At 37.5% G+C, this 27024-nt stretch overlaps 1 protein-coding gene across 9 annotated transcripts in view; it reads right to left on the reverse strand.

Moving 5' to 3' along the window:
- TRPS1 (transcriptional repressor GATA binding 1) overlaps positions 1-27024 on the reverse strand; it is a 213236-nt gene that overhangs the window by 127098 nt on the left and 59114 nt on the right. For all 9 annotated transcript variants that reach the window (XM_041714045.2, XM_030266587.4, XM_072924948.1 and 6 more), the window contains one exon: positions 21164-21767. In XM_041714045.2, the coding sequence (XP_041569979.2) occupies positions 21164-21767 (604 nt within the window). The remainder of the gene's footprint in view (positions 1-21163; positions 21768-27024) is intronic.

Raw genomic sequence — 27024 nt, forward strand, 5'->3', positions numbered from 1 at the left:
ATGAATTCCAAGAAGAACTCGGACATTGCTCTTTGGACACCATTTATCCAAAAGTTATTTTACATTCATCAGAAAAACCTTTTCTCATCTGAATAGTGGAATACATTGAGGAACTCCTTAATGAAATAAGGTAAGAAAGAATATTCTAAACACCAAGTAGACTTTTCATCTTAAATGCTGCAAATCCTAAAGTAAAGCTGATCTGAGATTCACACATTGCAATTTTTGCAAGGTATACACAGCCCATGTTCCTTTTAGGTCATAGCAGCCAGACTTGACCCAGCAAAAAGCCCTATTGCTCTCTCTCCAGGTTTACAATTAATGGGAGGAAGAATCTCACTTCCCACACTGTGATACACTGTTGCACTAAATTTGACCTCCTATTTGTATTGTAAACATTCTAACATATATGTAAAAAATGCCATTATTTTGTAAAACAATGTGTTTATATATTATGCAGACATCATATATGAATTTAATTGATCCAGTTGTTCAAGTAACTTTATTCCCCCTAATCTATTCTCACACCACAGTACAGAGGCAACAAGCCCTGGCACAGCAGCTTTCCAGCTTACTGTATACTACAGGAGAAAAAAGTAACTACTACCAGAGTAGTCACCAATGTTAAAAAAAACCACAGCAACACAAAAATCCACAAACAGATTAATGTATTGTTTAAGAAATTCAAAGTTACCTTTTTGTAACTGCTGTTATAAAGATTGAAATATTAAGAAAGACTTTCTTCATATTGCTGCAAGAATCCCAGCTGCTGAGCATTTATTGTTCCCCAGTAAAATTGGGGTGGAGAAATTCCCTGCTGCAATAAAAATGCCTATAAACTTGTAAGCAAGAGACACATCAGTTCCCTTAAAGAAAAAAAAGATACCATGGGGATGGCCTTTCAGCCTTAGTGTATCGGAAGGGCTTAAGACACACTTTCCTGCCTAAATATAATCAGCAACATTACCGCACTGGTACCCTCAACAAGTTTTAAAGTGATAAATGACCAAAGAATTTTGCCAAACAGTGTGTGCTAGCTGTATTAGGAAACACAAAAGAACAAATTGCAAGGCAAAGTTATTACAGATTGTTTTGTGGTGAGGAGGTTAGATCAACTTTTAAAAAGCAGTCAATGCAATTCAAGAATAAAATAATTTTGGAACATCCAAAAATTACCACCTGCTCATATCTGGAAAACTCAACATGATGGGGTGCCATTGTAGATGGTGATCATTTTCCATGTAACTGGCCTCTTTGAAGTATTATGAGTGCTCTGCTCCATTACGTTCTTGCGTTTTTTTAGTTCATGGACTTCTTATGACCATGAACCATTCCTTAACACCTCTACTTTCCATGCTCAGCTCTGCATGCTCGCCTGGTACAGTATCACAATATCTTTGACAGTTCTCCCTTGTAAAAATCCTGCAGTCTGCTAATGCCTGGTGCAGAATGAACACAAGACATTTCTTTTGCAAGCACCTCAAAATAGAGGTGGTTTTGTTTGTTTAGGCTTTGAATGATTGCTGCTTGGGGGCTGGATAAGCTTAGGAGATCTTTGAACAGAAAGCAGTGTAGACAGGCGTTACGCGCTTGTAACAGAGGATTCAGAAGAGTCTGTAATGGCTTCTCATTTTTCTTGGATAATCTTCAGGCAAACCTTGGCATTTTGTAGAATTAACTCACTCAAAAACAGTTCTTTGTATTAGCATACCTGAGTGGGAAATTATCTAGAGCCACTTGGACTTTCATATTTGAATTCACTCACATGCTTTTTGCCTGAAGGACACCAGATTTACCACAAATGTAACACACGGAGAATTACAGCAGCTCAGGATCTTCAGTCACCTAATTTACAGGCCTCAATTAAGAAAGTAATCATTATTCAGGCTTCCTAAATTGTCAGTCAAGGTACAGAGAAATTATTTGAGAAGGCAGATGTGCTTCTGTTTTGATTTGTATTCTAGAAGTGCCTCTCTCCATTGTGGAAAGAGCTTAAGAAAACTACCTTTCTTACTTAGCTATCTCATTTAGCTTGCTATTAGGTGATAGATTCCTGTATTCTCATACTTTCAGCTCAAAAATTTTGCATTTTTGCCTCCACTCTGTACTTCAGAAGGTTTACTGACTCATAATAACCCAGTTATGGAGCTTTTTTTCCTTTCTCTTTGAAGAACTCTATTTTTTTCAGTAGTTGTCCATTCCCATCACTTAATCACTTAACCCAGCTAGTAAGACTACACAAACGTGGTTTCAAAATACAAAATTAAGAGCGTATACTATGCACACAGTTTGCAGAAATTCATCCTATATATCCCAGCAACTTCAAGGCGCAGGTCAGCTAAATGAGGTGATGAAAAAGTACAGTGAGCCTGAATATGAATGGAGAAACCTACACACAATGCTGACCCTACTGACAATGGTAGAGGAGCAGGAGAGCAAACACAGCATGGCTTAGTAAATCAGTGAAAGGCCTGTGCTCCATGTCTTCATTTCTCAGTTGCTGTTTCAAATAAACACTTCTCAATGTTTAACAGGAACCACCAAGAACATTAGGTCAGAGTTTGCATTTCTGGATTGAAACATTTGACAAATGTATAAAGGATAGAAAAATAACAGATAATCACTTAAGGACTCCATTAACTTAAACTGGATGTAAGCAGAATATTTACTACACTTTGAGATGGATTTCACAGAACTGAAAGAAACAAAGGCATTTTCACCACAAATGAGAAGTATAAATAGAGAAACAAAGCACTAAAGGCTTGTTTGCGGTGCAAAAAAGTCTAATTCTAAAACTTGGGACTAAGCTTCTTGGGTCACTTTACCTAGTTAATTCCTTGAAATGCTTTCTCTTCAAATCCCTTATTCCCTTATCTGTCCTGGCTCTTACAGACTGTGTCTTCCTGACTTTTTAGTAGTTAGCCCAAGTAGGAGGATACACCCATTTTTCACATACACATACACCTCATGTATTGAAGGAATTATCCCCAGTTTTATCCAAGTAAGCTTTTCAAGTTTTCCTTTCCATCATACTCCCTTTTTCTACTTCCCAAATGCCTTTTCATTCCCTCTGATATTGCTTTTATCTTACAAAGCCATCAATCTAGCATGTCTTTACATACACTGGCAGGGAATGACTATGATTTTGCTCTACACAAGGACTGAGTAGTACTGAAAGTACAGCTTTCATCTTCAATGGCCTTACATGATTCCCTTTTTAAAACATGTCACTCTTGAGATTTAGACACACACATAAAGCAAGAAAAATAAAACTACGAATAAAAAATAATTATTCCATGAAATAATGTTTTAAGTTTTAGCTAAGCCTCCCCCTTGCCTTCTTGATTAAAATCATACTAGTATTCCCCATTAACTGACAAATTATGTTATGGAGACAGAGGAGTCATTAACTGCAGATATGCCAAAATTTTGCTTCATACCTCCAATGATAAGGCTGCCATTCGGACAAAGCAGAAGCAGGCACTCCTTTTATTTTTTATCACCTTCTGTAATTGTTGTCTGGTGGTGTAAGTGCCTGGGTTTCCTTCATAGTGACTGGAGATAAAGCCAACACAATGAATGGCCAACAATATACAGTTCTCTGACTATACAGAAATATTTTTTTTGGATTTGGTAACTCACTTTTGTACTTCACAACTATGTTGCTTAAATTTGCATTGGCTCCAAGAATCCTAGACAGATAACTCAGGCACAGACACTTCCATCACAATTAGATGAGACAAGTCCCGCCCTGAAAGTCCATGGGATGGAGTAACTTCAGAAAGGTTGTTTTTCCCTCAGATCTAAGGATAATTTCCTAAAGCAGGAGTCACAGGCAATACTAAAACTCATTTATTTCACTGAAATGACATGCAGGTCAAATGGGGTAACAAAATAATATGGGGCAACAGAGCAGAGAGAAACCACTGCTTTTTGACCTGGAGATTTGGGAATGACACCTGCATGGCATACGAGAAAAAAGGGAGGGCTTTTCTGTAACATGTAAATATAAGAGTGATTGAAACTGACATTCAAAGCTAATTCCTTTCCTCAATTTAAGAACTACAAATTTATTATGCCTTTTTATTTAGTTTAAATTTTCTATGCCTGAAAGCAAGTTTCTGGATTTCTGAACCCTACAGCAGATTTCATGTTCTGAACTTGTACAGCCTTTCTAAATTTGTATTCCAGCTTAAATTTCAATGTATGTCAAACACAAGGTGTTAGACACATTCAATGCAGTTCTCTTCATGCACACAGCCCTGTTCTGGCTGCTACCTTCCAACAGCAAACCTGCCATCTGCAGTGAAAGCCCAGTCTTGTAAATGCAATTTATAGTTCCCAGGCCACGTTCAGACAGCTTCCTTAGAGGACTCCATCTGTTTTGAAGCTCTAATATGCTTTTTTTCCCCTGCTCCTATAATTACACTGTTTTTCCCTGTAACTTCATAACCTCCCTTAATGTGCCCTTAATGTATTCCTTTTGTAGTCTTAATGCCACAGAGCCCGTGGAGTTACAAAATGATGGTAATGTTGGTTAAAAAATTACAACATTCACACAGAAAAATAATAAAAAGGTCACTCACTTTCCTTGCCATCTAAAAAGCCAAATCAGACTTTGCTCTTAAACAATTCAATATTCCAACAAAAAAGGGACAATTTCTTTTTTTTACAGGTTTGCATTGGCACAGTGTCATCATCATATTTCAGACATTTTTGCTCCCGGTGTTATTAATGAAAAGTAACTTAAATATTTCAAGAGTTTCTCTTATGACATTCTGTACATACCAACTAGAGAGTAAAATAGGTATGGTGGTCATGGTAAAGCTCTCCAGAAAATCTTAGGAGAAGAGAAAAGGCCCACATTTTGACCTTCCCTTTGGAACTACCATTTAACATGTTTCCATCACACTTTCACATCTGAAAATTGATAATACTATCAGATTAAACCGATTTTTTTTTCACGTCACCAAGTTTGCATAAGACTTCTAAATTTGATGATACAGATTTATAAAGCATATTTGTAATTTTGTTCATTATTTAAACAGTTCAGAGAGAAGAAATGGGGGGCTGAAATCGTTGATCCCTCATTGACAGCTGTGAAAAATAGGTCTTGCTTTACAACTGGGGTATAACTTAGAAACCAAAAGCAGTGGAAGCACTTTTGAGAACTGCAAGATAATAAACACAGCTCCATTTCAAAAAAATCATGCAGAAAAATTAATATTCTTCTGTAATTCTGTCCTGACTAGGGACACTATCAGCACTTTGAAAACTCGGCTGGTCTCCAGATGGAATCTTCCTGGTTCAGCAGGAAAACAGAGCTGTAGCAGCAGCACAAGTATGATTCAGTGAAGCCACTGGTAGGCACATTCAAACAAAGGTGACGTAATTTCTATTGAGACCCTTGAATAACAAGTGTGAAGTAGACATAAATGCTAAAGGTCTCTTGAATCCACTGACAGCAACCTACAGTCTGCAGATATGTCAATTAGTTAGATTTTTCTCCATATAAAAATGGCTTTTACATCTACAGAAGGATCACAGCACTTTTATCTGAAAGCTGTGACTTCACCCTTTAAAGGCTGCAAAACTAAATAGCATTTACTCTCCAGGATTCATTGAAGCAATGCTGAACAGGATTATCAAGAGGATAAGGTTAAAGTGCAGAGAGCACAAACTCTCCCAAATAGCCTTCCTGTTGTTGCTCTGTTTCCACTAGCTGCACGTGTCTCTGCAGACTTTTATCTGAACTACATAAGTTCACTCAAATAAACATAGAATATGCTACACAGCTATAGTCAGGGGGGTTTGTATAACATATGGGTATATTCTAGGCTTATACAGAGCTGGTAATATCACACTGTCATGCTTTTACACAGTACAAAGAGAAACTTGAGACCATGAGGAATTGGTCAGGCTGAAATATCCTTTCTGATATTTCACAAAGTGTAAATACAACTGTTAAGTTCTTTGTCCATCTAGATAGATATTATAAATTTATTTGAGAAGGCACGGACTAATCTCATGCATACACCCTCAATTCAATCCATCCCCTCTCTCCTTTGACACTGACTATGGACTTTGTAGTCATTTCAGCAAGTTTACATTCTTTCTCAGTTATTTCTAACAAACCACACTTACATGGCAGGGAGATGAAAGGTTGAGCAAGATTCTCAGTGCTCATGAGTAAAGTCCCTAACAAGGCACAGCTGATCTACAGACAGACAAAGATATCAACCATGTGTTGAAAACAAACAGTTGCAGTGAATTCTCTTGTGCTAGAAGTGTGGAGGAGCATGCTGGCAATATCTGAGCAGTGAGAGCGATGCTGCCACTTCCCTGGACCTGTGTTAATCCAGTGATGGGAGTATGTTGTTTATACAGCCACAGTTCTCATGTCTATCTGCTGTTCTCACCATCTTGAACTGACATGAATAGTTTTGAAACCATTTGTTCTTGTCAGAAGTGTGATAGCATCACAGGAAGGCAAACTGGCCTGCAAAGTAACAGCTCTGAGAAACAAGAGATATGTCTATAGTAGACATATAAAATTTCAGCTATTTTTATAAACCCTTCTGCTTCTGAACTACCTCATGTCCAGTATTTACAAAGCAATAGTCATAAATCTCAATAGTAGCTTCTTTGGAAGCTTAACCCAGCTAGTAAGTAGCTACTATGTAATAGAAGTGTGTATCGAAAGAAGCACAAAATAAATTTTTGTCCCAAATCATACAGCCAAAGAGAAATGTATTGGCTTTTCCTACCCCATCACTCAACTCCTCACCTCCTGCTAAGACAGTCTAACAAGCTACATCATGGACTTACAAACACTAACCTGTGAAGAGCTATTTGATACCCTGAGGTGAATATGCTCATCAACAGCAAGTTTACCTGTTTCTGGTAGGTAACACCAGACTAAATATTTGATATCCTCCTGATTATTGTGAAGCAGTATTTCCTTAGCAGTAATGTGACTCTGTTGCTGTAGTCAACATATTGTAAATGCCTGTATTTTATAGACTGTGCTGCATGTTTCAAAGCATTTTATAACCATTGGAATTGTCAGGTACCATACAGTATGGTAAATCCTCTTAAAAAAAAAAAAAATTTGAAAGGATAAAAATACTTTGGATGTATACTGCCCAATGTGTGTTGTAAATTTTATATTTACAAGCAGCAAAATGTTTTCAGTGAAATGAAACCAAAACAAAAACCAATGGGTCCATGACATGCTGGGAAGATCTAGAATAAGTGTGAACATGGCATAGAAACACAACACAGTAACAGACTTCACACACTGTATGCACCTTAAGTCATAAAAAACAGCAGGGAGCTGTTTGGCAAGCAGCAAACCATACAGTGATGTATAGTAATAAGTGGTTGTACTTGTTGTGGCTCAAGGCCTTCTATAAGCCCTCACAGGAGCATTTTCCAAAGTCCTTCCTTCATCAAAACTACCTGAATTTTCCTTTTACTTTGAAGATTTCTTGCTGTCACAGCTACCAGTTCCTATGTGTATAACTGCAACAAATGTCAGTTGGTTAAGATGTTCCTACTGTTTCAATACCTTTCTGACAATGTGAATTCCAAATGTAAAATGGTAATTAACTCTAGGTTGTGGAAGACTTGTTATTTATGGAATTGGTTAGCTTTTTTCAAATGAACGCATACTAACCACTGAGAAAAGAGAAGGTTTCTGCATTGTTCATAGAATTTGCAAGTCATTATAAGGAACAGTAATTCTAAGAAAAGCAAAGATCTTTACAAAAAAGAGAACAGGATATAGGACAATTAGTGATTTTGCATATTACTTTCAAAGTATATACAGAAACTCGATTGTACATTCTGACAATTCATAATCCAAATGCAGCAGAAAAAATGGGCTTATCTTATCAAAGAGACTCAACAGTTCAGTAATATTTTTTATGAAGACATAACTCTCATGTTTAAGAACATAGCTTGTGAATATTATTAACACTTTCTGTTCAAAATAGATTAATGGAATCAATGAAAAATAAAGTACTTGTCAATATGAAATAAGTTACAGAAAATTAAGGCTGAAAGAAGTATTCATTATAATTCAACTAATCAAGGTTCCATATATTTAAGCAGTGATTGAGCCTGTATTTTATTACCCATGAAAGCAGTCTACCTGCTGAGAAGCTACTGCATTTTGTACTTGCTATTTCTCTTTTAAACAGAGAAGATCTAAATGCTTCAAAAAAATGGACAAACCTTTAGGAAGCATTACCTAAAAGAACAAATATTTAAACTTACATTATGGACTTATTATTGCCAGATACAATCAGGGCCTATGTGAAATAGTTATGGAAGAAACCTAGGGGACAAACTCTGGACCTGTACAAGCTGTCAGGACTGGTGAGAGAAGACTGACAGAAAAGTTTAAGTATACCTTTTTCCCTACCCAGAAAAGTTTTGACAGATTTTTTTGGTTTTATGTTGGAAATTGTACTGTTTTTCCTGGAGATTCAGGAGTAAAGGGGAAATTTTGACTAAGAGGAAAGATAATTTTAATCAACACTTGTTGGTAACGTTAAAGATTTTTTTCTTTGTTTGAGCAAAAGAATATGCTGATTCCTGTTTCACACAAGAAGAATGGTTATCAATTGGTTTAAGATTTAAAGTGGGTTGTTTTTTAATGACATTATTTATAGGCCAAAACCACTCCAGTTATTTTGGAAACTAAAAAAAAAATTATCATTATGAGATCAAAAGCAGATTCAGGTCAATACAGTGTAATACTTTACATAGTAATCAATAAAAATGTCAATACAAACAATTCCTAAAGGCACCATATGACATTCCAATGGGGGAGAGAGAGGGAATTCTTCATTTTCTACTTAGACGCCCTGCTTCCTTTATCAGCAGATGGCAAACAAATTACTAGTTCAATCCATATGTCTGTATCTGATAGACAGTGTTTTACAAGTCTGAAATTAGTTTGAAACATTTTGAAGTTGGCCAGACTACAGAGGAAAACAGGATAACTTTGTCTATAATGAAAAGTTGGTTTTGTCATAACAAATACTTCCACAAGCTACTACCCATCCAGACTCATTCAGTTGCTAATGGAATTGTACCCAAAGACATAATCTGTGTTTAACAGACTAACAATTTGTAGTTTCACCCATTCTGTTCTTCTGCTGTGCTCCAACATGTCTCCTTCCCCTAGCTGAGGTTTACTAAGTGGTGCTGATGAAAGCAAGCAAAGCCATGAGAATATTTTTGGTGGGAAGGGTATCAGATGGCGAGGGCCGTTTGCGCGCAGGCATTCCAGAGCAGACCTGTCAGAGCACAGCCGGCAGACCAGCACCCTGGCCCCAGCCACGGCACAGCACAGATGCCGAGAAGAAGACTGAGATACTTTTGCTTAATCTCTCTCCATCAGAAAGCCTCTATTTGCAATGCAGACAATGTATATTTTAGGAAAGGCAGATCAGAAAGCCTAGACAGTTTTTATAACAAAGTGAATGGTTTGGTAAATTTCTTTCAAAAGACAGCTCCAAATCTGGAGAATTTTAATGACTTGTATTATAGTAAACTGTGAGTTCCATAAAAGAATGAGGGGGGAGAGAGCCAAACCAAACTAAAGAAGACAAGGAAAGAGTGGTTTCAGTGAACTTTCTTTGCAACCCGGCCAAGCAAAGAGGGAAGCAGACCTATACTGATAAAAACAGCTGACAGCAGGGGTATAGAGGCATCCACAGCCAGGCAGAACACCAGGCACATCCAGCAGCTCTCCAGGCACTTGGGAGCCCTTTGGTGTGGATTCCTGGATGAAGTTCCAGTTCACTTACCAATGCTTACAAAATTTAATTTGTTTGCCAGGGACCGACAGCACCGGCACAGATAAAATATTTCTCAATTCAGTGCTTTCAAAAATGTTCTTTACTTCCAACAGTGTTGTACCTGAGGGACTGGTGTCCAAAATAGTCTATGCTTCACCTCTTAAGTAGGGTATCACTAAAAAAGCCCTCAAATACTTTTAGCAGTGATTATGGTTTCACTTCAAACTGTCAATTTGCTCACTGAAATAATGCATTTCAGGAAAAGCTTTGTCTAGAGGTCTACAATGCCAACTTGGAGCAGTGAATTGAATGCAACACCTCTCCTAAGATACACAAAGTTGGTCATGAAGATTAAATTAAAATGTGGAGTCATTTATATCAAGAAACTGAGGGTCCAAGTTTAACAAACATCAACTTTTGAAGTCTCTACATCACACATGATAGTTGTTATAGATAACCACTGCAAAGACCTCTACCCTTCAACCATGTAGCTTGCTATTGAAGGCAAAGGCAAATCAATTAAGTGAGGATCAAGACTACAGTCTTAAAGGCATGAAAGATATATTTAAAACTTATGCTAAGCAGAACATAATTTTCTGTAATGGAAAAAATTAGTAAAGCTGTAACAGCTCTCTACTTTAAAAATTATTAATATTTGTCCTACAAACCATTTTGCTAAATAGTTACAGAAATTCTATTTTTAGTCAAAACCCTTTTTCACTCTTAATCTATTTTTTAAAATTTAATTCTGATTTTTAACCTAATTTAAAATTAATAAACATACACACGTATGCACACAAACATAAGTAGGTGCCAAGATATTTACAAGCCTCGAAGCCTACAAGATTTTAATCATGTTTTCCATTAACTCTCCCCACCCCTAAAGGCCAGCATAAAAATAGGGCTTATGAGAATCTTAAACAAAAAGAAATATTTAAGTTTCTAGAACACCTCAGTGAAACATGAATGGGTTTCGGTAATATACTAACAGGTACTGTTACTGTGCTGTAAGTGGAGAGCTTTATGAATGTTTTGTCTTCTGTAGGGAGTAATGTCAAAGTAATCACCACAGGATGAGTCGATAACTGAATTGTGAAGAAAACACTTTTCTCAATAAACAGGTTGAATAAATTTATTCTGCATCATGTGAACTTTTAAACAGGTCTGGAATACACCCATTATGGGTTGGAAGAGGAGCCGCCATGAAACATTGAAAAAACATAAAATACAACCCAGTATTTTCCTAACTCAAAAGCATAAATCCATGAACATTAAAGCAGTTACTATCAGAAGAAAAAAAACCCTCATAAATATGTAAAGATATTATTCTCCATATGTCTTATAAAGGGGATAATAGCGTTATATTAAGTTTTTCTTTGATTTGTAAGCTTTCCCCTTGTGGTGTTTGCCCTACAGCCTTTTAGTCATGTACAGACTGGAGAAGTGAGAGCTTTGAAGTGTCCAACTTCCAGTGCAGTTACTAACATTTTTAATAAGTCTTAAGAGGTCTGTGTGTGATTTACTGTAATTTCAGAACAAGCTCATAAATTCACCCTAACTTGGAAAGAATGGGAGAGTCATTTGAGCAGATTATCACTGTCAGGGCAGGGGGGGAGAGAGGAATGAAAATAATCTGGAACGCGATCAAGTCAAATTCAAAATACGGTGTATATAAATGTTATTACTGAGAACTTTAAGGGCAACAAGACAGTTTTGTACAGTTTTGTATAGATGAGGGTTTTTTTGCAACCAGTAAATATAGTTTAAGTGATTCAGAGCCAATTTTTATAATTGCAATGAAGCAGCTGTGATCAAACTCTATTTGTAGAATCTTAATAAATTTGCCCCCCACCTACTAAAATTAGTCCTAAGCATCCAAAATTCCCATTTGAACATCTGACTGAACAAAACAGGCATCGCTCCATGCCAAAAACTGGAGGAAATAGACCTAAAATATGCCATTTTCTCACCAGAAATTGTAGGCTCCCAGAATAACATGTGAATTAAAACTCATTTCAAGCTTGTTTGCATTGCTCCTCATTCCCATTCATAGCAAATTTCTTGACAAACGTTCTGATTATTTCTCTTTTTTCCTCACTTTTTTAATTTAAACACAATTTTCAAATCACAGACAGTCTTGCAAGGAGAAACAGCTGATAGTACAACCCATCTGAAAATGGAAAGGCTGGAATTTACTCTCAGTAAGAGCTGGAGGCAACTTACATGATTAAAGACTGTACTGTAAGCCATTGTTAAAAGAATTCTTCCCATAAGTGAATATGTGCAGTTTGCTGCCATACACATCAGAGGCACATAAACCAAAGAATCAAGAAATGTAAATTACTTGCTCCAAAATTCCTGCTTTAGCTTTTTTTTTCCCTTCCCTGCCAAGGCTGAAGGAAAGAAGAGAAATTTTAACAAAGTTAAAATTAAAATCTGTTTTTTTCACTTTTCCTCTTTGTATTCTTGAGGAAGTTTGCATCATCACACTCAGAGAAGATAACCACCAATACTGATGCAGGATGCCTATGAATCAGGCTCTTCTTGCTTCGACTATCATAGTACTGTTGCACAATAGAGTTTAACACATCTCTCTTCACTCTTGCCCTTTTAGATGGGAAATTCTCATTTTATAGACAGAATTAGGAAACTAAGGTCTAGAGCAGCCTAAGAAATCGTAGGAAATTAACCCTCTATGACAAACATGATTCACCAACCTGAGATTTGAAAATCTTAGGCAGACCAGGGATACACAAACTCAGCAAAGATTTCCAAGGCTGTTCACAAGCTGCCTGCAGTGCTGCACAACCTGAGCTGCCACTACCCCATTTGTTTCAGAAAAGTAATGCTGTACACAAAACAAAAAAACATATTCCTCCTGTCTTTATGCTGAAAAATATATCCCCTCTGAACTCTAAATAATGTTAATATGCAACAAGAATACATATATTTATGGATCTATATTACACACACATGATTATATCACTATAACAAAGATTGTAAGATTTTCTAAAATATATATGCTACTAAAAAAAAATGCTTAGGAAAAACATCAGCAAGAACCACTTAGCCCCTATAAAACCTCATTTTAAAAACAGAACTTGGTGGAAGAAGTAAATTAATTATATTAAGCAGGAAATTGTTCACTAAATCAATTGGGCTACATTAGAGACCTGAAAATTAAGACTAGTTCCAAGGTGACCATATGCATATTCTGAGGAGTGCCAAGGGAACAAAAGACATTCCAGAAAATGTTTTTCATGTCCTACACACACACAGACATACATACATATGTGTATTTCTGGTTCAGCGCACATCTGTTCATCTAACACCTATTTTCCATAGTTGTTCTTTTTAACTCACTGTATTATCAGCCTTAGATACCCCCATGACAAAAATCAAAGTACATATGTGCACTGTTTATTCAAAACTCTCTTTATAAATCCTTACCATTTTACAATTTTTCAGATGTGGATAGCATCTGGATTTGTTCAAATCAGTTATAATTACAATGCTCCCTTCTTAGACCAATAAATTAAACATTTATTTGCTGTCTATCTTAAGATCCCTCCTCTAAAAGAGTGTATTTATTATGTCTTTTAATTACCAAATACATCTAGAGGATCATCTGAAATTCAGTACACAAAGCAACTCTGCACTTCCAGATGCTAGAGGTATCTTCACACAGATTTTCACTGTTCAGCCTCATGGTACTTCAGGCAAAAATAGAATTATGTACAATCCTTGCCTGCAGTCATATGTGAAATTTAATTTTCCATTGAAAATCTACATGTTAGCAACAAGTTCTGTTCTCAAGCATGAATGTATGCTTCTTATCGGATCCAGTTTGACAAAGATTATCCTTAGTTTCTAAATACAATTGAAGCTCCCATTTCACTTCAGGTATACAATCTATTGCTAAGTACTATTGGCAATACAGAATAATAACGGGGCTGTATAATGGTCATAGTCGCACTTAACTTTTCAAAACTTTGGTAAAGCTCAACTAATTCTTTAATTTGGTTATCATGCAAGAAGCTTCATTCACCTACTTCCCGTTTGATACAAGCCCCACTGACAGCTCTGTGCGCTGTTTGGACTGGAGGGAGCTGCTGCGCTCTTTGCAGCGCCCCACGCACGCAACCTGCAGCCACTGTCAGCACAATTTAAAATTAAAAACAACCATCAGGAATGTATTTGAAGACGGTAAAAAACCGTATCAGTCGTATCTACAAGAAAGGCACTGCCTCACTGCATGTGCCTGGGCAGCTCCGCGGCGCAGAGGGGCTGAGCCGCACGGAGAGCCCAGCCCAGGGCGGGGGAGGCCGGGCTTCACCCGCCGGCCACTGCAGGCCCCTGTAGGCCGGGGGGCAGGCCAGGGGCCCTTCTGTGCCCACACAGCCAGGCCAGGGGCCCTTCTGTGCCCACACAGCCAGGCCAGGGGCCCTTCTGTGCCCAGACACTCAGGCCAGGGGCCCTTCTGTGCCCACACAGCCAGGCCAGGGGCCCTTCTGTGCCCAGACACTCAGGCCAGGGGCCCTTCTGTGCCCACACAGCCAGGCCAGGGGCCCTTCTGTGCCCACATACCCAGGCCAGGGGCCCTTCTGTGCCCACACAGCCAGGCCAGGGGGCCTTCTGTGCCCACATACCCAGGCCAGGGGACCCTTCTGTGCCCACACAGCCAGGCCAGGGGGCCCTTCTGTGCCCACACAGCCAGGCCAGGGGCCCTTCTGTGCCCACACAGCCAGACCAGAGCAGCGGGGGCTGCCAAGGAGCAGTGTGCCGAGGAGACAAGGATGCTCCCAGCCTCGTGCTGAGTCTGCTCCTGCCCTTCCCCAGGGCAGGGATGGCACTGAGCAGCTGCCGCAGTTATCTGCACCCGGTTATCTTCACCCGGGTTATCTGCACCCTGTTATCTGCACCCTGTTATCTGCACCCAGGTGCAGGCATGTGCCATCCTTGTCAAAACAGTGCACGGACCCTTCTCACTCTCACCTATGGCAGGACACCAAATACCAGATCAGTCCTCCTACCTGAACTAGGAAGGGGAATATAAAACTGAACTAATTTCATGTGACACTTGACTGTCAATCTGTTTTGGCCCCCCTGTTCAATACAACAAAGCACTCTTTTGTTCTCATCTGCATTACGATCTCATCTATCCAAATACAGCAGCTTGTTTTAAATCAAAAATTATCTCGGTTCTCCCTGATTGAATCACTGTTATTGATCACAGCAACTTCAATAAAACCTGCAGCTTACCCAATGGCCTGGGGGCCCGTACCCATCTCCCCAGCCCTTTGTTCCACATACTGATTCACCTTTTCATCAAGGATTTTGACGTAGATGCTGCCCTTTCGCATTATTACCATGCCCCACCCAAATAATGATTTTATCACTTAGTTCTCTTCCAGACCTCATTCTGTAAAAGGGAGACCAAAAAAAAAAAAAAAAGAAAAAAAAAAAGAAAAAAAAACCCCTATGCCCTGCTTGGTGGGTAAACATGGACGAGGTGGGGTTGTCTCACCACATGACAGACACACCCCACACAAAAACCAGAAACATGCCTTTCATTGGGCAGGTTAACATTTTTCTAAAAGTTTCTTTCTAGTCCTATCTGATCACTGTCAGGATGAGTAATGCAAAACATTCAATTTCTTGTGGGTTTGGTTCCAGTAGTTACTAAAAGCAGCCAAGTACATGTTTGTTTCTAAACTACTTGAAAACCTTCAGAAAGTTACTTTAGAAAGTTCCTGAGCCCTTCACCAGCACAGGGATTTTACCCGCCTTGGTTTTGCACAGTAAACACAAAGCTTCAAAACCATTTATCTTCAAGTACTAACTTTATTTTCTCATTTTTCTTGTTGGAGGATTCTTTCCATTTTCCAGGATGTAGTTAAATGTAAAAAAGTAGCCCACTGACTCCCCAGGCAGAGACTTGTGGAAACAGGTGCCTTGAAAAAAAATGAAAGACTTTGTCAGCTCTCTGACCTGCCAGAGCTCTGTGCATTAGTAACACACAGTGCCTGCTGAGTTCCCCTCAGCTAATTAGAGGACCCGTATGGCAATGAATGGCCTTGACTATAAATACTTCCTGAAAGATCTCTAACAGAGGAAATGGGAAAAAAATGAGATGCAGCTACAGAGAAACTATTTCAGATGTTTCTTGTTTAAAGGGCTGCTTTTTCTTTCCTGAAGTTGCTTAGAGATGACATGCAGTATCCAAAACTTACACCAACTTACATGTAAAAAGTGCGATACAATTATATGAATTTAATTTAATTCTGAAGATATACTATTAAGATGCTGCTATGATAAGGTGATTGGAAGTGGGACACAATGCCAAAGAACACAAAAACTTCCATCTGTCACCCTGGAGGGATCACCGAAAATTCACATTTAAACCAAGATCCACTCTGTGTGCTTGAACCTTCTTATGCTGCTTCTTGTGCTCCCACTAAAGGCAACAGCAGCAATATTTCTACCAGCATCAGAGTAGGCAGGTTTTATCTCAAATGTATGTTATCATTCTGGCCAAGAATTGTATGTGCTTATAGAAGTCTTCTGGAAATCACAAAGGACAGCTCAGCATTTCCTCTGCTTTGCAGCTCTGTGCATAACAGTAGTCAGTACCTCATAATAGGAGAAATTATGATTTGCCACTAGGGATTGTGTCTGATATTTACTAAACTGATATTAAATCAGTTATATGTAGATTCAATACTTATGTACTAATTGCATATTTTTAAATTAGGTCTGTCATTCACCTACATATGAGAATGCAAAACAAGGAAAGGGGAAATAATTTTTTCTAATTTTATATCTCCCCCAATTTAAAGCTGTATGACTAGCTTTAGCCAAAGCACCATATGAAATAGCACAAGTGCAAATATCACAGACAAAAAGAAAATAACTCTTCTCAAAGTAAACGAAAACTTTTTTGAAATGCCATGATATACTGTAGTGTGTAAATAGTCTGATCATTATGGTTCAAAATAATCTCAGTTTAATAGAAGAGTAGATTTTATCCTTTGCACCATATAAAAAGCACAGAGTAAAGGTTAACATAACCTCAGTCACATATTTAATGTTACATCCTACAGTATGCCTTTGATAAAAATCCACAGTACTTTTGTAATAATGTGACAATATCCCTTTGATGGTACACAAATTCCCTCATGAACTATGATTAATACACAAAGTAATCTTGCTGTGTGCAGGTCCATGTGACCCCACAGGACAGACACACTGACCCGTGTTATTACTGCATCTTTGTTGGCTAAACTACAATGTCTATACCAACACCTTTAGGTGGGCTAACCAGGCCTGTGTATAGGTCTGAAGGCTCAGGCTACAATCCCCTGTTTTGTGAAAAACTTTATGCTGCAGTGTCCATACAGACCAAAGCAGGACACTTCATTTAAAATCAGTTTAGCAAAAAGTTCCCACTGTCCAAGATCTGCACTGTCAAAGCATTAAACAATCAGCCTGGCCTGGACTCTGCTGGCTGCCAATGTGCTACCCAAAAAAGGAACATTTTTGCATCTCAATAGACCTTCCAGTATCAACAAATCTTTAAACTAGAAAATCAGCTACTCTAAGGAAGAGCAGAAATAATGTCCACATTGTACCACACTGAGGTACATTTTTGGCAATTCCCATTTGCAAAACATACTGATTCTCTATAAGTACAGCTGCTGGAAATATTTTAATAAGAAAAATAAATTAAAGCTACTCACAGAAGTGTACCAAGCCGCTGAGAAAGATTCTGTTACATACACACAGCTTGGAAGCATTCTCAGGGATAAAGATACATCAACTGCATGTGTGTTTGCATTGTCTCTAGCTCCCGAAAGGTCACAAGTAATTTGGTCTTCTAGATTCTAAAAATGAAATAAATCTTACCCCAATGACTCCCACTATCTACTGTAGCATAGAGTCTAGGAAAGGACCACGGGCATCATGTACAGAAGGAATGCAAGAATAGCAAGTAAATGGCTTAGGCAACATCCAAAGCTGGAATTACTCCAAGCAATTTCCAAAAATTAATTATCCTGTAAACATTAAGAATTTATGTGGGCTATGGTATATTTTCGCCCCTTCTCTAATTGATTTGTACTGTCCCTGATATTTTACCAAAATGCTAATCACTTCAAAACTTGTAGTATCAACTTCTATCTACTTAAAAAAATGTGAAAAAACCTGATCTCCATTTTGCCTTCCCCACATCATCAAGAAAGTAAAAAATTAAAAGCACATGGTATTGCTGCTACTATCAAATAATTACAAATCATTTGTAATAAGCAGAACCACTTTATAAATACAGAATAGCCAGTACAAATAAGGGATGTGTTAGAAACTTTCTTTTTTAGTCAATTTCTCAGTGTTTATTCACTGAGTAATCCCAAATTTTTGGCTTCCTCTGTGTCAATCTTCAGGGGGAAAAAAATGAAGGTGTCCACAGTGATTTTATTATAGGTTTTGTTTCCTAGTCACCAGTCGTCCTGGGATACAATGTTTTTCATAAGCATTCATTATGATACTAGAAGGATGTATTGAGTTAACACTTTGCTTTCAGAGAGGACCAACTTTTAGACAGCATTAGCTACTTCTACTAGCTATTTCTTATTAGAAAAATAAATGTAGCCAAAACTAGATAATTATGAGAGATTTGCTTAACAACTCAGCACATTTTTTTTTTTTTATTTCAGAGGATTACAAAAATTAGCTTTTTCAAGAATGGATGGTAAGTTCTCTTCTGAACAATTTTTACTTCTCTCTGGGCCCATTGAGCTTCTGGGCATACATATCTGTATGTCAGATAATCCTTGACACTAAGCTCCCAATGGTCAAACCGACCATCACTTTATCTTCTCATTCATGGTTCCAGTACTGCATCATATAATTCTGCTGCAGAAAACTAAATCAAGAGCAAATTAAAGGAGTTGGGTTTCTATGATCTTTTTCACAGATTGAAAAGAAGAGAGAACTAATGTGACTCACAGAGTCACACTCCCAATATTGCCTATCCATCAGATCACTTGTTACCTTCAAGAAGTTTCAATTCTCATTTTGTTTTCTCTATCCATAAATCAGGACAAAATATGTAAGATTAGGGACTCTGTTCAGCAGATGACACAAGTTAATCTCCTTCCCCCACTTTCTTTAAAAATATTGCAAGATGACAAAAGCAACTTGCCCAATGTTCAAAGAAAAGTGAAAATTCAAATATTATCAGTAAGGAAAAGACACAGACAAACAAGTCCTTGGTACAAGTCACAGAAGTAATTCCTGTTTGAGGGATGTTGATATGGTTTTATCAGTCAGGTTCTATCAGTCACTATAAACATAATATGCCAATAAGTCATTATAAAAGAAAAGTAGAGTTGTACACACTTTAAAATGCAAGGGACTAATTTATATGCACTGTTAATACACAAAAGTAAGACCTTTATCTTTTTTCCAGAAAAGTATGGAAGATATAGGTTTTTTTCAGACCCAGAAGTGATCAGTATGGAAGATACAGGATTTTTAGACCAAGAAATGATCAAAGTATTTTGAAATTGATAAAATACTAATTTGAAAAAAGTATATATCTAAAAGCGGTTTTGTATAAAGACTTTAATAAAGCATCTGAAGTTATTTTTAAAATGGCATAAGAAGCAGCACGCATACAGTTCACCATTCTATATACAGCAGTGGCTAAAACAGGTAATATAATGGCCTTATTCTATTGTTTACTAAGATTTTAGGTCCTGCTACCAACTAAATTAAGACCTCTATAGAGTTAATTCTGCATACTACCATGTCCCTTTGCAGATTTTTGTTTGGTTTTCTTTCATCCTCTGGCAGTCAGAAAATAAATGAAAATATTTGAAAAACTGAAAATAAATTAAAATAACTTGCATTCTGATAAACCACAAATTAAATGGCTCCTCCGGTGAATCCGTCTGCACATAGCTAAGTACCAGTACAAGAACTGAAGTGAGATGGAACTAACACCATATGTACAGCAGGAATTCCACTGCTGCATGGTTTATCTATGTATTTTAATACATATTTCATGTTAGAGGAGAGAAATATAATCCTGCCATCCACAGTGAGCACACATCCAGATTAGCAACAAGGAACCCATCATACTCTAACTGCTTCTCATACACTTAAAATCTGAGAACAATAACTAAGGTACAAAAGTTTGGTCCCCAAAATTGCATGCAGGGTTTAAATTACAGGCACTCTGTTTTATAATTAGAATAGCTGAAGTATTTTTAAGACCAGTGACTTCATTTAAAATAGCTTTTAAGACTTCTATGTGTACAGAGATACCTGTGTATAGAATCTTAGCAGACCATGGAATAAAACATTTATCTTCCTTTCTGCATGTTACATGTGACATGTTACAATTGATGCTATGGTTATAAAAGCCGCTATAAAAGACAAAAAAGGAAACCAGCACATCGTCACTTCCATTCTAGTGAGCTTTGTCTGCAGACTGACTGCTCCTGTGGCAAGTTTCTATAAATTCAGATAGGGAGCAGCTCCTGAAAACATTTGATGACTTCAGGAGAAAAGCATTTATTTGTCTCTTTGTTCAGCTCCTCAGAATGTGAGATTTCTTCTAACCTCAATTTTCTCTACAGTGGAAAAAACACACCTTGATGGGAGGGAAACTTCCTTGTATATAGATCCTTTTGTTAAAAAAAAAAAAAAAGGAATTTTTTATTTTTTGGTGGGACAAATATTTACCTTCTCGTATCACATGAGATCCTTTTTTTTTTTTTTTTTTTTTTTTTTTGTTTCCAAGGCAACCAGACAAGTGTCAAAATTGATATATAATGATGTTACTTCACAAAAAAATGGAATGGTTACTTTTTATTAATATTTAACTCACATTTTGTATTCTTAGATATATAGTAATATAAAATCCTTCTAAAGTGCGAACTGTCACACCACCACAAAATTTAAGAGGTGATTAGTTTCAGTGTAACAGATGTGCAGCCTTCTAAATGTTCTAAACCTCCCTTCTTCAAATGCATCACCAACCTGCACAATTAGCTGGAATGATTAAACAAAATTCAGTCAGAGCTAAAGAGTAAAAGCAGAAGCTTACTAATACTCCATCAATATTAAGATTGCTTTATGTGAGTACTTTGGAAAATTTACCTGCCAGTTTGGCTCTACAAATTTGAGTCTTTCCTTGACTTTTTTTTGTTTATTTGTTTTGTTTCCATGCCCTAAAAGATCCACAACCACGTTACTCCAGACCTGAAGAAATCATTTGCACAGCCAATCAAACATAAATACATGCAATCATAAAAAGCAAAAGGAGGGGGAAAAAAAAGGTTTCCTACCCGTAATAAGGACTGGGATTCGTCTTTTGCCTTGCCATCCCCGGATCCAGAGTAGGGCTGGGTGATCTGCCCGGCTTTCTCTGCTGCTCCGGCTGGGACACCCTGCAGGAAACCCTTGCTCTCCACTGCCAAGCCATAAATGGGCCTTGCGAGATGGGCAGCTTCTACATTTGGACTATCCCTTAAAGGCTTTGGCTGCTCTTGGCCAACAGACACAGGGGTCAGCAAGCCTAGACTGGTCTGTGTGTATGATGGGCTCCCCCTCAGAATGTCTGTTCCTCTCCAGGTCACATTGCGAAGATCATCACTGGGACTGTCAGTCCAGCCTTTCTCCTTGAGCACTTCTTTATCTTCTATCTTTTCCCTCTTCACTATGCTGTCAGATATGGGCTCCCCTAATTTGGGGTCTGGATTAATCAGACTGTAGACCTTAAGGTCAATTTTTGGCTCTTCCTTGATAGACGAAACGCCGTGACTGTCCTCCCCATTGGCTGTAGTGATGTCCATCTCCTGACAGTGCACAGTGTTGAAGTGCTCTAGTAGTGACTGAGTGTCAACAGCTGTGAAGCTGCACTGACGGCATTTGTAGCAGTTGTGTACTCGCCTGGAAGAAAACAAGAAACGCATTAACACGAGAGACACCCCTTGGCCTTCCCACTCAACAGTGGTTTTACCTACCAAGATTAAGAAAATAAATCAAACTTACAGTACGCCCCTCTCTAAATAAAGCAAGCAGGTTTACTTTGGTGTCTTATACAACGGGATAAAAATACTGCTGATTTTTCTCCCCATGCCTTGCAATGGCCTCCTATTGTTCCTTCACATTCCATGGCATTATTCTAAAGTTCATAAAATTTTCATTGGGATTTTGTGTTTTTCTTCTTCAGTTTACTGCAATATACTTTTCACTTTCTGCTGCAGCAGAAACACTAAAAAAACATATTTTTTCAACCAAAATCAAAGAGTTAGAAGAGGACAGTTCTCTGGTTATTAGAAAAACACTTCATATAGTAAAAATCTATGCTAGAAAGTTAAAATATTTTTAAAGTCCTTTACTTTCCACCTATTCCATATACTTTGGCTTGACAAAGATGATTTTGAATGGAGCTCTGGTTAACTTATGGATAAGAATGCACCAAAGGACAGAAGTTTGCACACAAGAGATAGCACTGCTTGGATCTCTATGGACATTTTAATACAACATAAAAAGATGCTGCTCTAAAGATAAAGCACAATAGTTGGCTGTGTCACTACAAACTGCATTTCCCGTCAAATATAGAAATTCTTGGGTAGGAGCTGTGGAACACTGTGGAATAACACGCCTTCCTGTTTTTACTCTAAAAGCCTATAAAAAGTACTGCATTAGTAAATTATGTAAAGCATATGTTGCTACATGAGAACAACATGTTAGCCACTTACTGCATCTATCATAGGAACAGAACGCTGTTTTTGAGTTCTCTAACGCCATTAAGAATAATTGTTCATAACACAGGAGTGGTCAGAGCCTTTCATCAGGCTCAGGGCCCCGCTGTGCCCAGCATCCTACCAATGCAGAGCAGAATATGATCCCTGCCCTGCAGAATGTACAGAACTCTACGAGAGCTTCTCCCTACAGACACACTCACAAATACACACCCCAGGCATTCAGAGTCACAACAGTGTCTTTAGCCAAGCTAAAAAAATGAGCCTTTCACTATCCACACAGAACAAAACTTATATGAGAGATCTGTTACTGCCCTGACTCCAATTGTTAGAATTAATTCTTTTAAGGCCAAATCTTTGACTTCTCAGTGAAGTCAATGGCAAAACTCCCATTGACTTCAGTAAGAGCAGGATTTGGCTCTTGGTGCATCTGCAGAATTGGAATGATACAAAAAATGTCCCTTTTAGACTATGATAGTTTAGAAGGGACAACTTGCCAAACTTATTAAACCCTCTTGCCTTCCTTCTCTCCTTTTGTTGGAAAAACAAACCATATGTTATTTACATTGTCTGATTTTCTTGCAGTTGTGTCAGCTCACAGACATGAGTACACATTCAGATTCAAGCTTTTCAGCCCTTGTGCAATATCAGTTTTCTTTTTGTCATTTTCTGTATTTATATTCATTTTAAGGGACTAGATGGTCTTGTTCCATTATGCAAAAAAATAGATTCAGTTATTCTCCACACAGCCTTATGCCAACAAAACCTACTTGTGGGAGAGCAAGATGTGGGTTAAAATCCTGTTCTGGCCATGTTCCCTTTCCTTCATTCTACAATTATGTTTTATTAAAATCAGCTTGTGTCTCAATGCAACACTAATATATTCTCTCTTGAAACTCAATTCTTTTCTAAACCAAGCTTAATTCTCTCTTAAACAAAACAAAAAAAAAAAAAAAAAAAAAAAGAGTGCTATCTGATCAAAACCATTTTATAAATACAAAAAGCCAAGTTATAAAGAGGGTCAGCCCTGTAAAGGTGGGATACCATCAGAGAAGTCCAAGTTAGACAGGGGCTAGTTATCTTAAAAGCCAAGTTAAACAAGACACCATTTGGGGCTAATGGCTCAACCACATACACTCCCCATGTGAAAGTTTATCAATCCTTTGGGACACTACTTAGCCCTAAGTGTCTCTTGTTTAACTTGGCTATTTCAATAGCTAACCCCCCTCCTAACTTGGCTCTCATTTACAGATATCACACCTCCAAACAGCTGATCTTTTTCTGCCTAACTTGTCTTTTTTTATTTTTCCATTCCACACTGACTAAATGTTTTTGATCAGGAGCCATATACACTACACTTTTGAGGACACAAATAAATGCTGAATATTAGATGCAGTTGTAACTACATGGCTGAGGCCCAGTTATAACCATCCTTATTACATTAAAGGTTTGTTAATTTAAATTATTTCTAATTGGTTCAAAGACAGTCGTATAAGCATTCCTTCATTCTTCTATGAGACTGTGATAAGCACTGTGATATGAAAAAAATTAAGACATACTTCAGTAGATAGTACCCAACAGGCTTTTTGTTTCAGAATGCACACTTTCCAGTGTGCATTAAAAATCTGCCATCAACATTATAAATCTTCATACTTCACACGGATTTGTCCTGTGTATTAGTCTATCCTCAAGCTCCAAAATGTAAGCTGAAGTTTGGACAGTCACACAGACACAGTCCCAAATAATAAAATAGTAACTATTATCGGCCATTAGAAAACATTTGAAAGTTGGAAACTTATTCTTTCCCTGAACAAGGCATAAAAAGAAAATGTTTTCTTCTCAGTTTTCACTCCACCCGAACAACAAGCAGAGAAACAAATTGGCAATGTTTGATTTCTCTTTTACTAGAAATTAAGCCTACTCTATGTTTCTAAAACCCTAAGTTACATCTAGAGTTGTGTACAAAGCTCTTCAAGACTAAGCAACAAAATTTTAAGAATTCCAGTTTGCAAAGTACACAAGCAGCATTCCTGTGCATTACCTCAAAGTTACACTTTACAGCTAAACCACAGCTATACCATCTGAAACTCTGAATTTGTCTGATGCAATACTGAGAGTTGGTACAGAGCTACTCTAAGAGAAAAATCTTGGGATGGAAGAAAGTGATGCAAATGAAGAAGCAAACAGCACTCTTCCTTCTTTGTTGTTGTTTATACAGCCCTCAAGCACGCTAACAGCAGGTTCAAGCCATAAACTGGCATTCTCTGCAATATGGCATTGGACTGGCAATGTCATCCCATCCACTGAGGTCACTTAGCATTATTATTTTTACTACAAAATAAAGCAAAGTCCTGATTATTTGTGGACAGTAAAATATTTATGGCCCAATTTCAAGATTAAATATCAAGAAATTCAAGCAAAACCTTTGCTGCACAGTTGCATTCTGAAAACTATAAAAAAATCTTATCATTATTTTTACTGAAAAGTACTTGAATTGGGCACTGTAAGATACAAGGGTTTTCCCTCGCAAAATCTTGAAGTTGGAGAGATTACACAGTTGGGGTTTTTTATAGATTTAACGTTCTTTATTTGAACTTCCTAAGAGGCTGCAAGACTCCCAACACTAGCCAGTTGTTAATTAAGTCTTGTTGACATACTTCTAACTAGTCTGAAGTATTACAAAACACCATCCTCTACAAAACAAGTAATTTTTTTTTCTTAATTACCTGAAGACAGTCCTAGGCTCTAGGGCATAGAAAATATTCTGGAAGAAGATATGGCTGTTGTATCACTTCCATTTTTTCACATTTTATTTTAATTATAAATATTATAATTACTACCATTTCTCATGAAAAAACAGGTTTATAAGAAAGTTAACTTTTGGGATGGGTACTGCACTCAAGCTTATGGGGAAGGAAAATATTCAGAAGAAAAAACAGCCAGCAAAGCAAGGAAGAAAATGCAGTGTAGTGTTAGAATGGAGAGGAGACAGGGCAGAGTGGAGAGCAAGACTGGGATCAAAGCAGAGTAAAAGCCATTGGCAAGAGCAAACAAGTTCAGAGCAGTGAATTAAGGTGTCAGGAGGAAGGAAAAGGCCCTCATAGCTGCCGCTATTGTTCACTGAGTGAAGGTTTCTGCTCTGCTCTAAAACTGGGAGCTGGTGGGCCTCAACTGACATTTTTCCCCTGAGTTTCTTCTCTGAGGGAAGTGTCCCAAAGGCGCCACATTTCCATAATCTGCATATCTGAAGCCCTGTTCTGGCTTTTTCTGCCCGAGAGTCTGAGGGTCAGTCCCAACACCCCTGTCCCCAACACCCCATCCCTGGGTGCTGGAAAGAAACGAGCCCCAAGCACCCCTTTGCCTTTCGCCCCCCTTCCTCCTTTATCTTTGAGACATAAGGAATTATTTAATTAACTCAAAATTAATTTCTAAAGAGAACCTTACAAAACTGCTGCCATCTGCATTTTCAAAATAATTTATTAGAAAAATGTTTCTACACCACTGCCAAAGCTTTTATTTCATTTGAGTTTTTACATTTTCATATTATATTTTGTAGTTTAATGAATCACTATCCTACCTTGTTTTTAAAGTTTAGAGGATTTTTCAGCAGAGCACTTCTACTTATAACTAGCACTGATCAAATGCTTTTTGTCAAATAAGGTTTTACATGAAAAATTTTTTTCTTCTGCAAAATTGAAAAAATGCACTGTTTTCCCACATTTTAGTAAAATTATAATAAAAAGGAGGCACTTCTGCAAGAAGCTGCTTTGATTCTACAAAAATACTCAAAATTAATTCTTTTGGAACAAGCAGGAAAATAATCTCTAGACTAAATGAAACACCATGCGAAATCTGACCAAATGCTCAGTTTGATTTTTATCTAAATTAGAAGTGTTGGCATCTTCTGGCTCCTCAGAATACCAGACAGTTTTGAGAAAAAACTAAGCTTTGCAATGAACATGAATAGTATCTGATTCCTCAGAGGTATAATGGAAAATGAGTAGTAGCAGAATTAGTGGAAAATGGAGGCCAATAAATCTTCTGGGGATTTATTTGCATAAGCACATTTTAGTGAGGTTTAAATACAAGTAAACTCAAGTGCAGTGTGATTCAATGACTTCAAATTTAAATGAACAGCTCTCAAATAATCATGTCAAGAAATACTGAATGAGTGCTAAGTATACATTTGTGTAGAAAGAAAAATTGGAAAGAACTGCTTTTGCAAATTCTAATACTGTTGCACATACATGGCTGCAAAGGAATAACATTGGGAAATAAAAATTTATTTTAGCTAGCAATACATAGTGAAATTGTAGCTATAGAGCCAAAAGGAAGCCAAATAAATAATAAAATAAATTTAGCGTGTTGTTCAGATATACAACTTGAAGATGAAAATAACACAGACAAAAAAATATGTGAATCAAAATATGTACGTAGCA

This window comes from Taeniopygia guttata, chromosome 2, assembly GCF_048771995.1.
Source record: "Taeniopygia guttata chromosome 2, bTaeGut7.mat, whole genome shotgun sequence".
Taxonomy (NCBI): Eukaryota; Metazoa; Chordata; class Aves; order Passeriformes; family Estrildidae; genus Taeniopygia; species Taeniopygia guttata.